Source organism: Rhineura floridana, chromosome 6 (genome assembly GCF_030035675.1).
Source record: "Rhineura floridana isolate rRhiFlo1 chromosome 6, rRhiFlo1.hap2, whole genome shotgun sequence".
NCBI lineage: Eukaryota > Metazoa > Chordata > Lepidosauria > Squamata > Rhineuridae > Rhineura > Rhineura floridana.
In genome coordinates, this window is record NC_084485.1 from 70,682,153 (window position 1) to 70,698,991 (window position 16,839).

The 16,839-nt window shown below is 41.8% G+C and overlaps 1 protein-coding gene across 1 annotated transcript; it reads left to right on the forward strand.

The window, feature by feature from the left end:
- The first annotated feature begins 1,944 nt into the window (after window positions 1-1,944).
- LOC133387473 (pepsin B-like) lies at window positions 1,945-13,488 on the forward strand. Its single transcript, XM_061632284.1, has 9 exons — window positions 1,945-2,000; window positions 2,499-2,652; window positions 3,533-3,650; window positions 5,382-5,500; window positions 7,648-7,844; window positions 8,366-8,488; window positions 11,860-12,004; window positions 12,419-12,517; window positions 13,168-13,488. Exons 1-9 carry the CDS (start codon window positions 1,945-1,947, stop codon window positions 13,318-13,320), a joined length of 1,164 nt encoding a protein of 387 aa, XP_061488268.1. The 3' UTR covers window positions 13,321-13,488.
- The last annotated feature ends 3,351 nt before the right edge of the window (window positions 13,489-16,839 follow it).

Consider the following 16,839-nt stretch of genomic DNA (forward strand, 5'->3'; position numbering starts at 1 on the left):
CCACTGTAAATCAGTGCCTCCAATTCCCATCTCACCAGGTTGGCCCAGAAGGATGCCATGGTCAATGGTATCAAAAGCAGCTGAGAGATCAAGTAAGAGTAACAGGGTTGCACTCTCTCTGTCCTTCTCCTGATGATAGAGATCATCCATCAGGGCGACCAAGGCCGATTCAGTCCCATAACCGGGCCTGAACCCGGACTGGAACTCCAAGTACTGTAATGTTGATGCATTCCATTTCTTGCTTGACAATTTCTAACTTTCCCTGGTTCCTGCTCAGAGCTTGGAAAAGTTACTTTTTTGAACTACAACTCCCATCAGCCCAATCCAGTGGTCATGCTGGCCGGGGCTGATGGGAGTTGTAGTTCAAAAAAGTAACTTTTCCAAGCTCTGTTCCTACTTCTCACATTCCATGTTGCTATTGTGTACATCATACAACTCCAGACTCTCCTTTCACATCTATGCGCATCAGCCTCTGGGCTTCCATTCGGCTTTGACCCAGTGGCGTCAGTAGTCACAGCGCTTCTCATACTTATTTGTTGTTCTTCTCCAGTAGCTCATTGAGTGCCATCTGACCTGGGTGTCTCATCTTCTAGCACTATCTTGTGTTGCATTTTAGATACTCTGTTCATCGGGTTTTCATGGTAGGTATTCAGAATTGGTTTAACACTGCCTTCCTCTGAGTCTGGATTCATCTTAGTCTGGTTCTCAGCTTTGACCATTTCGCCTTGGGTGACCCTGCTAGGAGTCTAACTTCTTGGCATTGCTCTCAGCTTCTTTGACACACTCAAATCCCCTCACCACATTAAAGTGTGCATCCTAGAGGAGGATTTTTTGTGTATACAGCTTGGGACCAGGATACCTGAAAGACCGTCTTACCCCTTATATACACAGCAGATCACTATGCCCTGCAGGTGAGGGCCTCCTGCAGATACTATCTTATCTGGAGGTCTGTTCCGTACAACATAGGAAACAGACCTTTAGTGTAGTGGCACCTACCCTTTGGAATTCCCTCCCCTTAAATATTAGACAGGCACCATCTCTCTTTTCTTTTAGGCACCTACTGAAGACCTTCCTCTTTCAACAAGCCTTTTAAGCAGAGACCTTATCCCAGTCTGCATCTGTGCTGGAATTGCTTTTTAAGATGTTTTTAAACCTGTTTTTAAAAGGTGTTTTTAAAACTTTTTAAAAAATGTTTTTAAAGATGTTTGGTTTTAATATGTTTTTAAGGATGTTTTTGTTTTCATATATTTTAAAGTCTGTTTCATAATGTTTTAAAGGTTTTTTTAGTATTTTATTTTTTGCCCTGCGCTCCTACTGGAAAAAAGGTTGGATATAAATTTAATAAATAAATAAATAATCAGAGTTTTGATTCAAACACCTCATTGAAAGTAATGCTAGTAAAGCTTTATAAGGTCATGGTCCAGCATAGCCCAATATTTTAGCAGAGAGAAATCTGGAGTTATACTTAATATTGGCAGGACTCAGTTAAATCAAAACTGAGCCTGTACAGCATCATGGAAACACTTGTCAGAATAACTGTGATTATTAACTTGGCCTTTATAATTTCTGAAAAGAACAGGAACAGCTTTTCAAGGAAACTGATTATATTTTGATTTGTAGATATCTTATCACTGATTTTTAAAAATGTGTTCTAATAGCAAAGCTTTGCTCCAGATCCAATTTGTGTAACTCAAACTTTTTACAATCAAAGGCACAAACTGGTTTTTAAAACCTTTTAAACAAAAGAATTGGACTCCCAATCATTCATAAGAAAACAGAAAGTGTAGACATTGGGCGTGTAGAACGATACTGGAAATCTAGAGTAAGCAGATAAGCCAGCAAAGGACAGTTGTCCTGGGTATAAAAGAAGGGACACAACAGCTATAACTATAGAAAGGATTTGTGGATTCTCTAGAAGATCCCATTGGCCAAGACATTAGCACCATGAAGTGGCTGATCCTGGTACTGGCTTACCTCCACCTGTCTGAGGGGCTGGAGAGGTGAGTGTTCCAAGTATGGTAATCAATAAGATGGAAATATCACTGGTAGCTAAATGAAGGCATACATTTTCAGCCAATGACTATGGGTCAATGCTAGTCCTGCTCAGAGTAGACCCACTGAAGTTAATAGACATGGCTAATATCAGCTCATTAATTTCACTCGGTCTACTCTGTGTAGGACTTAGTTGACCACAACCTTATGTTGTTATCTTCCCATGACAAAATTAAACCTTAGCTTTTCAGGGTTTGAGAATTCATTCTTCCTGCCTCATACACTCCCTCGATTCTACCTAATTAATAAAATGACAGACAGGCAGGCAGGCAGGCAGGCAAACAGACAGACAGACAGACAGATAGACAGATAGATAGCATAATGGGCTATTAGAAGTTCTCAATACCGAAAAAGAAGAAAACTAATGAAGAAAAGAGGCATAGATGAGACACAGAAGGGCCAACAATGTTGTTGCTGGCCGCCTGAGGTCTTTATGTCCTGTGCAGAGTCATTCTGAAGAAAGGGAAATCTGTTCGGGAGAACATGAAGGAGAAAGGAGTGCTGGATGAATTTCTGAAGAAGCACCCCATTGATCCTGCACTGAAATACCACTTGAATGAATACAACGTTGCTTATGAACCAATTACCAATTATTTGAATGTGAGTATTGCAACAATACAAATGGGCAGCTTTTTCTTCCTTCCTCTCTGAGTGGTAATTAGTGAACCTGCTCACAGTGTGCTGATGATTGAGCTTGATGATGGCATCAAACAACATCTGTATGTGTTTAGAGGTCCATGTGACTGAGGCTCTCTGTTTTATGACAACAGTGCACTGACATTTTTGTCCAGCTTATAAAATACTGTCTTAATAAAAATCATAAATATTTCAGCTTCTTTTAGCATTCAGGGTTATGGCTTCATGCTGTCTTCTTTATTTCTTGACTTGTTTGCTGTGTATTCCATGAGATATACTAAGGATTTTGAGCCTAGGTAATAGATCCTGAAAGGACTTGCAGCTGGATGTTTTCACTACTAAAGATGTAAAATACAAAAATGCAAATGTATTTATTTACAATAATTTTTACCTGTCCTACGCCATAAGGTCCCAGGGTAGGTTACAACAGCAGAGTATATAATTATAAAACAATTACAATTATAGAACACACAAAATTGTTCTAAATGGAACACAGCAGTATAAATTCAGCAAAAGATGCCTTTTCTCTTCAGCACTGGGTATGGTTGGAGTGAACATGGCAAGCAAAGCTATAGCTGTGTGCATATTCTCTTTTTTTTGGATACAATTAGTTAGGGGAAAGGGTTAGACATTTTGATTCTAGCATCTTGCTGGCTTGCTGTATGGTCTTAGAGAGTGGTGTACTTTACCTTTGTGGGATGCATTGTTAACCTGAATTCTTCATGATTTAAATAGCCCCGTTGAGATCTTTGGTAAGAAAGTACTAGAAAGGCAGTGAAAGGATTAAAAGTATTTGTAGGTGCTGTGAAATATTTCACCTCATTAAAGCTTTTTTCCTTGCCAGTCTTTCTACTTTGGAGAGATCAGTATTGGGACTCCACCACAGGAGTTCCTGGTTCTTATGGACACCGGCTCTTCCAATCTCTGGGTACCTTCTGTGTACTGTAATACTGCAGCCTGTGGTGAGTACTCTACACAGCTGCTGAGAGTAAGTTGTGTGTGTGTGTTTTGAGCAAGCACTTTATTTTGTTTAGAAATAAACCAAACTTATTTGCACAAGCTGACAGCTTCCATACTAAAAATTGGAATATCATAACGATATATTGGCTGATACCCCTACTTTTCTCTCTTCTCCCCCAGTGTCTTTGGGAAGGAGCCCATCTTTCTTTGGGTTCAAATTCTTTATATCTATAATGCTAGAACTCATTTGAGCCATTGTATGTGTATGATTCTGGTTGGAAAAAGATACCAGATGGCAAGGTGCCAATGTGCTATATGAAAGAGCATGACTTAGCTAAGAAATGTCATGGTGATAGCAGGTAGAAGCACGCTATGAAGGAAATAGCATATTCCATTCCTGGAGATGGACAAAGCTGTCAATTTCAGTTTCATTCTGTTCCTACTTTTTCCTGATTCTTAAGTTCAGTTTGTCATATTTATGTATCACTTGTGAATCTATTTTAAAAAGTCATGACAAAAATGCATGAGCATTTTAGTGTGCATTTCTCCCAATATATACATTTTTGCAGCAATTTCCCCTAATATATACTTGGTACAATGGCAATGCTCTCTACGTGGGGCTGCCCTTGAACACAACCCAGAAACTTCAACTGGTTCAAAATGCAGCAGCCAGATTACTGACTAGGGCTCCTTTTAGAACTCATATAAACCCTGTTCTAAAACAGTTGCATTGTTTGCTGGTTTGTTTCTGGGCCTGTTAGTATTTAAAGCCCTAAATGACTTAGGCTCCAAATATCTCACAGACCTTCTTCCCTATAGAATCTCTCGGCTGTTAAAATCAGCAGAGGGGGCTTTATTGGTAGATCTGCCAAACTTGAAGTTTGGGGGATGGTGGCCCAGGAGAGACCTTCCTCGTAGGATCCCCTAAGTTGTGGAATTCCCTCCCTACAGATATGCCTCTTTTGGCTCCTGAGATGTATGTTTTCAGAATCCACCCTATTCTTGTGACTGAAATGTGTTTTAATTCTTTTTAATATTGTTTTTTAATTTTGTAACCTGTTCTGGGACCTATTGGTGATGGGTGGGCAATTTATTATTATTATGGTCATTGTTGTTGTTGTTGTTGTCATCAACACTGTTGGAGGCAGCTTGTCTCTTAATACCAGTTGCTGGGAATCATAAGTGGGGAGAGTACTGTTTGTGCTCAGGTCATGACCGTGGGCTTCCCATAGGCATTTGGTTGACCACCATGAGCGCCCAACTAGATGGGCCTTTGGTCTGATTCAGCAAGTTCTTCTTATGTTCTTATATAATTCCTTTTTGTATGCTATTTTCACCCTTATGCACGCTTTCCCCTTATATACATATTTATGTACACATTTTCTTATGATGAGGATACATTTTGAAGGTTTTTGAGGGGTGTCTTCAAATCATGTTGAATGGTATAGGGACCCATGTTCACCAACAACAGGACATTCTGAGGTAAATGCAGTAACACCGTATAAAATTTTTTGGGGAGAGATGCCTCTTTCCTGTTGCCTCCTTTTTAGCCTCTTCAGTGTGTGCGCATATGAGATTTGTCGAGCATTCTTATTCACGATTAATAGGCTGGGTTTGTAACAGTCAGGCCTGTTGTAAACTAACCCTTGAGGGGAATGCATATTGCATGCTAATGGATGCCTTTCATTGCCACATAGAGACAGTCTTGTAGTCTTTGTTTCGTTTTACTCTAGGTAATCACCATAGGTTCAATCCCAGTGCATCCTCTACTTATTCCAACAATGGACAGACCTATACCCTATCCTATGGGAGTGGTAGCTTAACCGTCATGCTAGGCTATGACACTGTGCAGGTAAGTGAGCTTTGCACCATGCAGTCACCCAACTTTAACTGTGCGGCATTCTTGCAATATTCACACTAAGGTCAAGTTAAGAATTCTGGGAATCATGTTAAGAATATGAGGAATCATTTGCAGAATAAGAGAAGCTCCTGTTCAGAACCCCACATCGCAATCTGAATTAAACAAAACAAAACCATCCTTGGGAGACAGAAAGTTGGAGAAGAAGGAAGGGACACCTTTGGGAGGAAGGGTGGGATAGAAATTTAATAAATAAATAATATAGAGATAGTGTGCTCCAACCTCTCCCCTCTTTGGTCATTGTCAGCAAAAAAAGTGTCCAGCCCTGTTCAAATAATCTGTCTCACATTTGAGAGAGAAAGGGGGGTTGATCCTTGTATTTTTCTGCCAGGGGCTGAAAAAGCAGCCTGGGAGAAAAATAATCAAGGAGTTAAATAGCTTCTCTCTGCCCATCCTACCTCTTCTCTGGCCTGCTGCCTGCCAATGCTGATTTGGGAATCTTTGTGCAGCCGCTACTACAGACAAAATGACTAACTGATTCCCACCCACCCCCCAATACAATTGTCCAATCATAGGTGGTCTATAGTGGTGGGCAAAAGCCTGATCTTCTTTGTGGATTTGGCTGATCAAGCTATTTTGGCACCTGTGGCATAAAATCCAAAAGCCGTCCCCACTCCAGTTCATATATGTTATTTAAGCCTAGTGATTTATGTATGTTGCTGTGACAAAGCACATGACTATAGTGATTTGTTTTTTATTTCATTTTTCTCCAACAATTTAACATACCAAAAATCAGTTTTACCAGTTCATGTCATTACATTTTACTGAAAAGAATGCCAGAACATATACATGTATTAGGTTTATCTGCTAAACTGTGAGATTTCAATCCTAGCCATACCAACAACTATTTTTCCAAAGAAGCTGGACAATTGTCAGCTCTGCACTGAGTCAGCAGTGGGGGTTGGAAATTCCTGGGTCGTTAGCAGGGAAGGGAAGTCCTTAGCCGGCAGACTGGTTGTAAATCTGCCAGGCCAACGAGGAGGGAACCTGATAAGGGCCAGGCCTGCCTGAAGCTTACTTGCCAAGTCACAAGTCCAGAAGCGAGGTCAGTAGAGGTCCGGGATCAATTGCCAAGGGGTCAGTCCAAGAGATGCTGCAGGAAACTAGGTATACACGAGCCACGCCTGACGTTGCAGTCAGCAACAAGCTGCAGCCAAGGTGTGCCTTATAAACAGCAGGGTTGACAGCAGGTGTGAGCCCTCAGCGTTTGGGCCTTAAGGAGACAGGCCTGCCTCTCTTCTGCCTGACCTTCTGCTGTCTATGTTCTGCAGGTGAGGGGGGAGTATCCTGTTCACTGTCTGTGTCTGGCTGCAGGGCCTCTGCTGTATCTGGGGTGCTCTGTAGCTGAGGGGGAGAAGGAGCTGGATTCTCAGGAGGCTCCTCCGTGTCTCCTTCTGGGTCTGCTGCTCCTGGGTCTGCTGCTGTTACTCCCGAGTCATCCTCATTTGAGGAGTCCTCTGACGGGGCCATGACAACAATGAACATCTTGTGGCTGACATCTTTGTTCCCTGTGGAGTTGGAATATCGGTTGCTGCCCATCTGGTGTTCCTGCTGCCAGCTGGCCTAGTCAGAAGCTGGCTGTTGCTGCTCCATTTCTATTCTGTTTGAAGTGCAGTGGCACTGCACCTCACACCAGCAGCACTACAATGCCTAGCAAGCTGGGTGCTGGCCTAGCTGAGCAATTGACAGAGACAGCAACTAGAGGGGTGGGGAAGGGAGGACACACACTTGTTTCATTGGCATGCTTGTTTCATTGGCATGGGAGCTCGTTCTGGGAGCAGAGAGATACTTGTACTGCCACATCTTCCAATATACCACCAGACAGTGTGGCTCAGTGTGACTCATGATAGGGCCAGCACTGAATCTAGTAGAGGTGAAAATGCATAGTTCTCCCAGAGGGCCGGCACTTAGGTTTCTTGGATCCATTTCACTTTCAGTCCTCTTAACTGGGTCTCATTATCTCTCTGTGCAGCATTATTCCTAAAATGATGGGTATTGCTTCTCATTGCTGCTGCTGAGTTATTCATCATAGTAACCATGAGTCAGATTGCAGGTGACATCCATTGATTCCTTCTTTCCAGGTCCAGAATATTGTTGTTCGTAACCAGGAATTTGGCCTAAGTGAGAGTGAGCCTTCCGAGCCTTTCTACTATGCCAGTTTTGATGGGATTTTGGGCATGGCTTATCCTGCCATGGCTGTAGGAGGTTACACTGTTATGCAGCAGATGCTGAGACAAGGGCAACTTTCTGAATCCATCTTCAGCTTCTATTTCTCCCGGTAAGATCCCAAACCTGATGTTTTTGTCAAGGGCATACATAAGACCGTGCTTTAATTACAGAGGAATTAATCCAGGGTAAATATAGTACTCCTATATGGTTCCATCCTTACAACTGAGAATGAGTGTCTAATAAAAAGGGCAATCAATGCAGATTAAGCTCTCTTTGCCTTAAAACCCTTTAACCATCTTTCCTGCTGGATCCTATAACTGGAGTGATGACAGGATAGATTTTCACAATGCTCATCAGTGGAGTGAGACTCTGATCCTTGTGAATATCGGAAAGTGATTGTTTTGAATTAGTTAACATAGGACGATCTATGCCCAATTTGTTCTTTTCTATTGTATCTGCCATCTGTTTTCTCCTCTTCTTTTATAGTTTCTCTAAACCTCTCTGTGTTCATTTACTTCTGGCCATAAAGAGCTTCACTTGTGTATTTATTAGATTTATATCCTGCCCTTCCTCCTAGTATAGTTAGCTATAACTAAACCTTGACTGTTTTTAACCATTTTGTTTCCTCAGCCAGCCAACTGTTCAGTATGGAGGAGAACTAATTTTGGGAGGCATTGACAATCAGTTATTCTCTGGGGAAATTTCCTGGGCACCTGTTACCCGTGAACTTTACTGGCAGATTGCTATTGAGGAGTAAGTGATGTACATAATTGCCATTTTATCTCAACTTGGTTGTGCTTTACTGCTTAAACCATGTCCCTTTCCAGATTTAAAAAAAACCTATACCTCTCCTTGGCATGGTGGCTTTTCTATAGAGGGGGATAGCCTTATTGAACATAAGAACATAAGAACATAAGAAGAGCCTGCTGGATCAGGCCAGTGGCCCATCTAGTCCAGCATCCTGTTCTCACAGTGGCCAACCAGGTGCCTGGGGGAAGCCCGCAAGCAGGACCCGAGTGCAAGAACACTCTCCCCTCCTGAGGCTTCCGGCAACTGGTTTTCAGAAGCATGCTGCCTCTGACTAGGGTGGCACAGCACAGCCATCACGGCTAGTAGCCATTGATAGCCCTGTCCTCCATAAATTCGTCTAATCTTCTTTTAAAGCCGTCCAAGCTGGTGGCCATTACTGCATCTTGTGGGAGCAAATTCCATAGTTTAACTATGCGCTGAGTAAAGAAGTACTTCCTTTTGTCTGTCCTGAATCTTCCAACATTCAGCTTCTTTGAATGTCCACGAGTTCTAGTATTATGAGAGAGGGAGAAGAACTTTTCTCTATCCACTTTCTCAATGCCATGCATAATTTTATACACTTCTATCATGTCTCCTCTGACCCGCCTTTTCTCTAAACTAAAAAGCCCCAAATGCTGCATCCTTTCCTCGTAAGGGAGTCGCTCCATCCCCTTGATCATTCTGGTTGCCCTCTTCTGAACCTTTTCCAACTCTATAATATCCTTTTTGAGATGAGGCGACCAGAACTGTACACGGTATTCCAAATGCGGCCGCACCATAGATTTATACAACGGCATTATGATATCGGCTGTTTTATTTTCAATACCTTTCCTAATTATCGCTAGCATGGAATTTGCCTTTTTCACAGCTGCCGCACACTGGGTCGACATTTTCATCATGCTGTCCACTACAACCCCAAGGTCTCTCTCCTGGTCGGTCACCGCCAGTTCAGACCCCATGAGCGTATATGTGAAATTCAGATTTTTTGCTCCAATATGCATAATTTTACACTTGTTTATATTGAATTGCATTTGCCATTTTTCCGCCCATTCACTCAGTTTGGAGAGATCTTTTTGGAGCTCTTCACAATCCCTTTTTGTTTTAACAACCCTGAACAATTTAGTGTCGTCAGCAAACTTGGCCACTTCACTGCTCACTCCTAATTCTAGGTCATTAATGAACAAGTTGAAAAGTACAGGTCCCAATACCGATCCTTGAGGGACTCCACTTTCTACAGCCCTCCATTGGGAGAACTGTCCGTTTATTCCTACTCTCTGCTTTCTGCTTCTTAACCAATTCCTTATCCACAAGAGGACCTCTCCTCTTCTTCCATGACTGCTAAGCTTCCTCAGAAGCCTTTGGTGAGGTACCTTGTCAAACGCTTTTTGAAAGTCTAAGTACACTATGTCCACTGGATCACCTCTATCTATATGCTTGTTGACACTCTCAAAGAATTCTAATAGGTTACTGAGACAGGACTTTCCCTTGCAGAAGCCATGCTGGCTCTGCTTCAGCAAGGCTTGTTCTTCTATGTGCTTAGTTAATCTAGCTTTAATAATACTTTCTACCAGTTTTCCAGGGACAGAAGTTAAGCTAACTGGCCTGTAATTTCCAGGATCCCCTCTGGATCCCTTTTTGAAGATTGGCGTTACATTTGCCACTTTCCAGTCCTCAGGCACGGAGGAGGACCCGAGGGACAAGTTACATATTTTAGTTAGCAGATCAGCAATTTCACCTTTGAGTTCTTTGAGAACTCTCGGGTGGATGCCATCCGGGCCCAGTGATTTGTCAGTTTTTATATTGTCCATTAAGCCTAGAACTTCCTCTCTTGTTACCACTATTTGTCTCAGTTCCTCAGAATCCCTTCCTGCAAATGTTAGTTCAGGTTCAGGGATCTGCCCTATATCTTCCACTGTGAAGACAGATGCAAAGAATTCATTTAGCTTCTCTGCAATCTCCTTATCGTTCTTTAGTACACCTTTGACTCCCTTATCATCCAAGGGTCCAATCGCCTCCCTAGATGGTCTCCTGCTTTGAATGTATTTATAGAATTTTTTGTTGTTGGTTTTTATGTTCTTAGCAATGTGCTCCTCAAATTCTTTTTTAGCATCCCTTATTGTCTTCTTGCATTTCTTTTGCTTACTGCTTTAAAATATGTGCGTTGGGAGCTTGGAATTTAAAGGATATGATTGCATCAATGGATGTTTCTGCTGGGTATATAATTTTTTAAAAAAAGACCCAAACAACAATATATTGCAGTTTGGGTACTGAGAAAAAACATAGTTTTCCTGGAACTGAAAGTTGCTTTGTGGAAAACAAATCACTTCTACATATTGATTGCGCGTGTGTACACCCACATACAGTCCAGAAAGGCCATTAACAACTCTGTTGTAGCCAAGGATCACTCTTTTGTGCCAGCCTCAATAGAAGCAGTAGGGCAATATGATATTGCCAACATCTTACCATTAAAGTAGATTGGTTCAATACATAATCTCTTCTGTCCAATATATGGCATGCCAAATCCTGTGAAAAACACAATGAACAGTTTGGAAAGGAAGAGGGGAAGACTGAATCTCAACCAGTTAATCTTCTATATACTCTATGCAGGGGAGGGGCACATTTTGCCTCAATGTACAATGTTGTCCTGCCCAGAGTGCAAGACACGAGATGGAGACGAGACTGGGAGTAATTCTTGTTTTATTAAAGTAATGGTTACATCAAAAGCAGTGCGCTTCATAGACCTAGCTGTACTGACTCACTAATGATCCTAACTAGGCTAGCTAGACATTTTTCTGCAGTGTATGGAGTAAGTTGACTCAGCACCCCAATCAGGGGGAAGCCACCTTAAATAGGGAAGGTCTTAGCCCATAATCTCTGACTCCTGCGAAGTATCACCTTCTGACTGTCCCGCTTCTTGTGTCATCTCACGTGGGGCAAAAGGGGGCAAGCCTCTGTCTGCTCATCTGACATCAAAGGCTCGCTAGGTGCCAGCTCAATCTCGGGGGGCAGGGTGCAGGTTGACAGGGAAGCGTTTGAAGTGCCAGGTGGGGAATCCTGGGGGTGTGGAGTTGGCGCATGCGCCAGATCACTTGCCAGCGGCTCTGTTGGAGTGCTTGCAGTCAGAGCGGGAGCCTCGTTGATGGGAGGGCTGTCCGTGGTAACTTGTGGGCTGTCAACATCTCCTCCTCCGTCAATGTCCTCGAAAACTTCATCGTCCTCCTCCAAGACCTCTCCCTGATCCACCTGAGGGACCTGGGGCTCAACATCTGTGCATCTACAGAAGTGAGTCTCGGAGGACCCATTTGTTGAGTTAACATTGCCTCTTGCTTCTGTAGGTTTGCTATTGGCAGCGAGGCTACTGGCTGGTGTAGCCAAGGCTGCCAGGCAATCGTGGACACTGGAACATTTCTTCTTGCTGTCCCACAGCAGTACATTGGAAATTTCCTGCAGGCTGTGGGTGGTCAACAGTACAACAATGAGGTAAATAGATGAGGTAAATTTAAAGAGCGTTGAAGGCATCTCAAAATATTTATGACTCCCCTCCCAAAATATTTGTGATTCTCTCAGGGAATCATTGGAGCACAGTGAACTTACAACCACTGTAAAGCAAGCCTAAGCAGTTGCTCATGTAACTTTGTTGTTCCTCCTAGAAGCCTCTGACTAGGTGCTGAAAGATAATGCTGAACTGGAAAGATGTTGGTGTGTTCCAGAAAGGCAATTGATATGACCTTATGCATGTGAGCAAGGCTGCCAGTGAAGCTACTGGAGCCAAAATGAATAGATTTGTTAAGAGTAAGGCTTCTAGTCTGTGAACTGCACTGAAATGTACTGCAAGCAGATTGCTTTTACTCAACCAATCTCATTAACCTTCCCTTTATATTTGTTCTTTCACAGTATGTCGTGAACTGCAACAATGTCCAGAACATGCCCACTATCACCTTTGTCATTAATGGATCCCAGTTCCCACTGCCTCCTTCTGCCTATGTCTCCAATGTACGTATATGATATTGCTTAACATAATTCCCCAAAAAGTACATATTTGGAACCATACTATTTAAGTGTTCAGGCCTAGATTATGATATCTAGATCGCCACCACCATCATCGATCACTAAACTTTTTGATAACCAGATGATAAGCATGTCTGGTTATACTAAGCGGTGGCATTTATTTGCTCAGAAAAACTGTGTAATGGTACCCTATATTATTTCTCTTGGTCCTTTTCTTGTGGTCATCTTTTGAGATCATCACCTTTGCATGGATCTGTCATTGGCATTTCAATCATTTTCAAGATTTGTAGTTGCAGTTTATTCTTAAAACATTATTTGCTCTGATTGTGATTACTGAAAGCAAGAGTATGATTAGCAGTAACTATAAAAGAGTGAAAAAAGAATTCCTCCATTTTGTCAGTTCTGCCACAGTACAGATGATGCTCACTGTGCTGGCATCACTGTTGACCCTCAGTGTTTGTATGGTGGCAAGCTCTGGGTCTGCACATGTGGATGGTCAGAGTCATATTGGAACATATCAAATGTGAATCTATAATATGTTTTTGCAAACAAGTCCTGATCCTTTACTTCCTCGAAATGTTGTGTGTAATTTATTTTCCCAGCAGAGGTATAACTTGTTTTCTTTTGTTCCACAGAACAATGGCTACTGTACAGTTCAGATTGAGGCCACATACTTGCCTTCCCCAACTGGGCAGCCACTATGGATTCTGGGTGACGTCTTCCTGAAGGAGTATTATTCAGTCTATGATATGGCCAACAATAGGGTGGGCTTTGCACCATCAGCCTAGGGGGGAAAAAAGCCCAATCCCTTTCTGGATTAATACTGCTATTCTCTTGGTCTTTGATGGAATCGTTCTTTTTTCTTTTTTTTCTTTTTGTAAAGGAAATTGTAGTATTCTTAACTTTCTATAATCCATTTGTTCCCACTTGTATATAATCAATTATCTTGAGATCCGTTGCTACAGAGAAATAAATGCTGATATGAAATGAAATGAATCTTTATTGCTCAAAGCCACAGGCTACCACAATTCATCACACCTAAAAGGAAAATAATAAAAAATACATATTAAAATACAAGTCATATTTCAACAAACACAGTTCAACAGCAGTAAAGCTAAATTCTCCCATAAAACATATTTAAAAATTTGCAGTTTGCTGAGAGAAACTTAAAAATATGAAGGCAGTATGTGCTATAAATCTACATAAACATATCGATAGTCCAAGATTTTATTTCTTATGCAGTTATGATGCATCATCTTTTTAGGGCTGTCACCTCTGATAGCAGTTATCATTTGATAAATTTAGTATAGAAAAAAGTATAAAAGAAGGCATAATATAAAATAATGAGCAGTGTCAAGAATTATTAATTATTATCTCAAAATACCAGAACTTGAGAAAATTCAGTAAAATTGATTAGCAGTAGGTGGAGCACAGCTAAGAGGAACTATTGCTGCACACAATGCACAATTAACTTTTGGAATTCAATACCACAAAATGTGGTGATAGCTATTAGCCTAGATAGGTTTTAAAGAGGCATAGACATGAAGGATAGCCTGTCAATGGTTATTAGCTATACTACCTAAAATGGAGCTTCTCTTTCAAGGTCATTATTCCACTGATTGCCAGATTTTGGGGACAAACAGGAGGTGATTATCTTCACTGTGCCTTGCTAATGGGCCTGACAGATGACAGAATGCTAAGCTACATGTACCTTTGGTTTGACCCAAGAAAATAAGTACTCATCTGTCTATTAATAAAGAGGAAATCTGTTAAGGAAATTCTATTTCATATTGGGCCATTATTTTCTGACACAAAGCAGAAAAGAATCAATAATAAAAGTTATAGACTCAGAGACCCAAGACCATAGTATGTATATGGTAGTATACTTTCAGTTCACAATCTGATATTTAATCTGATGGGTTGTCAAGAGACATTCTTGGGTACTACTTACTTCCCATCCTTGCTCCTTTTGCATAGAAGTAGCCGAGAAGAGCATATGCATACTAAACCTCTGCTACCTGCTCCCCCAATTACACTAGTTGCAGAGTTTAGCATTGAAGCTAATCTGCTAATACTTAGAGTATCACTCAGCTCATATTTGGGGGTGAATCTGAATGTATGGTGATGGTGATCACCCCAGGAATTGTGGAATGGAATGGAAGCAACTTTGGTCAAGAAAATTCTGGCTAATGGTGTAGACAGGCCTGTATGTCTGCTTTAAGGGATGTTTCTGCCTGCCTTAGGGTTGCCATCCAAAAACCGGAGAAAATGGGGGTGGGCCCTAGTGACATCATGGGGTGGGCCCTAGTGATGTCACGGGGTGGGTCCTAGTGATGTCATGGGGTGGGCCCTAATTATGTCATTAAGCATGATACATTAAGTATCAACCACAGTTGCTTGGAGCATACCATTAAAAAAATAATTCTCTGATTGGAAATTAAAATAGAAATCTTACCTAAAATAGGGTGTTCCCAGGTCCATCTGAAGTGACAAGGTCATTCCTTCTCACAAGCTTAGGGAGCATGGATGCAAAATGGAAATGGACTGCCTTCAAGTTGATCCTGAATAGGGTCTTCATGGTAAGCGGTATTCAGAGGTAGTTTACTATTGCCTTCCTCTGAGTCTGAGAGGCAGTGACAGGCCCAAGGTCACCCAGTGAGCTTCATGTCTGTGTGAGGATTCGAACCCTGGTCTGCCAGGTCACAGTTCAACGCCATTAGGGAACATTTAATCTAGCTTACTTGCTTTTGGCAAGAAGGGTTTAAGTGCCTTCGGGCCAGGCCAGTCACCGGAAGGCCACTGTAGGAAGAAAGGAACCTAGTGCTTTGGAGATGATAGATGGGAGCATTCGGGAATAAAGATGGATGTCCCTGAAGGCTGCAATTCTACACTCACGCACTAAGGACTAAGCCCCATACAACTCAGGACTTACTTCTGAGCAGTTTGGATTGTGGTGTTGGTAAAGCTTGACTAGGGATCCTTTGCAAAGAGATCCATATCCAAGCAGGGTTGGCAACCCCCTGCCTGGAATGCCATGCCCTTATCTTTTAATGTGGCTGCTCCAAACTTCTTTACAGATTTGACCCTTCACTTCAGAAAGAGGTCTGAGAAATGAGTGAGAGTAAGAAGATTCTCTACCTGTTCTGTCTACCCTGTGGGCTGCTATAAACTCACTTTGACAGCCAACCCAATTCCAGTGAGTAATAATTGACAGAGAGAAAACAGGCAGCAGCCACACTTACAAATATGTGAATTCTCTGTTACCACTATTGGGCAAGAAACAAACTGCCATGCAACCGACAAGGTGCATCATCAGTGGGTTTTAGGGGGTTGAGCTGAGCACATGCAACCACTGCTGTTGCTTCTATGGATGTAAGGGGTGAGGTTAAAGGTAAATGAAATGCAAACAGAAAATGAAAATCAAAAGACAGTGATGCTTTCCTAAATGCAATACCATACCAACCACAACAAGATTCCTATGAGTAAGGCAGACAAATTAGCATCCCACAACCAGTCAGGATTCATAACCGAAAACCAAAACTAAAAAAATCCTGGCATGGCAGGCACTCAGTTAATGCAGAATGCTGGGGCATGATTGCTGACATGAGTGAGATCCTATCAGTACATAATACCTCTGCTCTGAAATCTGCATTGGTTGCTGATTTGCTACCAGGCCAAGTTCAAGCTGCGCTTTCCATGTTATGGGTGCCACATAGTACTTGTTCTGCTCTTGTAAGAAATCAGTCCTGTAAAGTGGCAGCATTTTGGATACTCTGTTCATAGGGTTTTCGTGGTAAGAGGTATTCAGAGGTGGTTTACCATTGCCTTCCTCTGACTTTGGACACATATCATACTTTAGACACATAATGAGAAGACATGATTCATTAGAAAAGACAATACAGAAAAACAGAAGAGAGTAGAAAAAGAGAAAGACCAAAAAAAGGGATGGATTGATTCCATAAAGGAAGCCACAGACCTGAACTTACAAGATCTGAGCAGGGTGGTTCATGACAGATGCTATTGGAGGTCACTGATTCATAGGGTCGCCATAAGTCAAAATTGACTTGAAGGCACATAACAACAACAATGAAGTGGCAACACCTACGCTTTGGAACTCCATGCTTATTGACATTAATAAATAATAATAATAAATTTAATTTCTGTGTCGCCTATCTGGCCAATGGCCACTCTAGGCGACGTACAGCAGTTAAAACATAATATGATAAAATACAATACAATGATACAATATAAAAACAATATAAGAACAATACAGCAGCAGACAATAATATTAAAACAGGGTAGGAGGC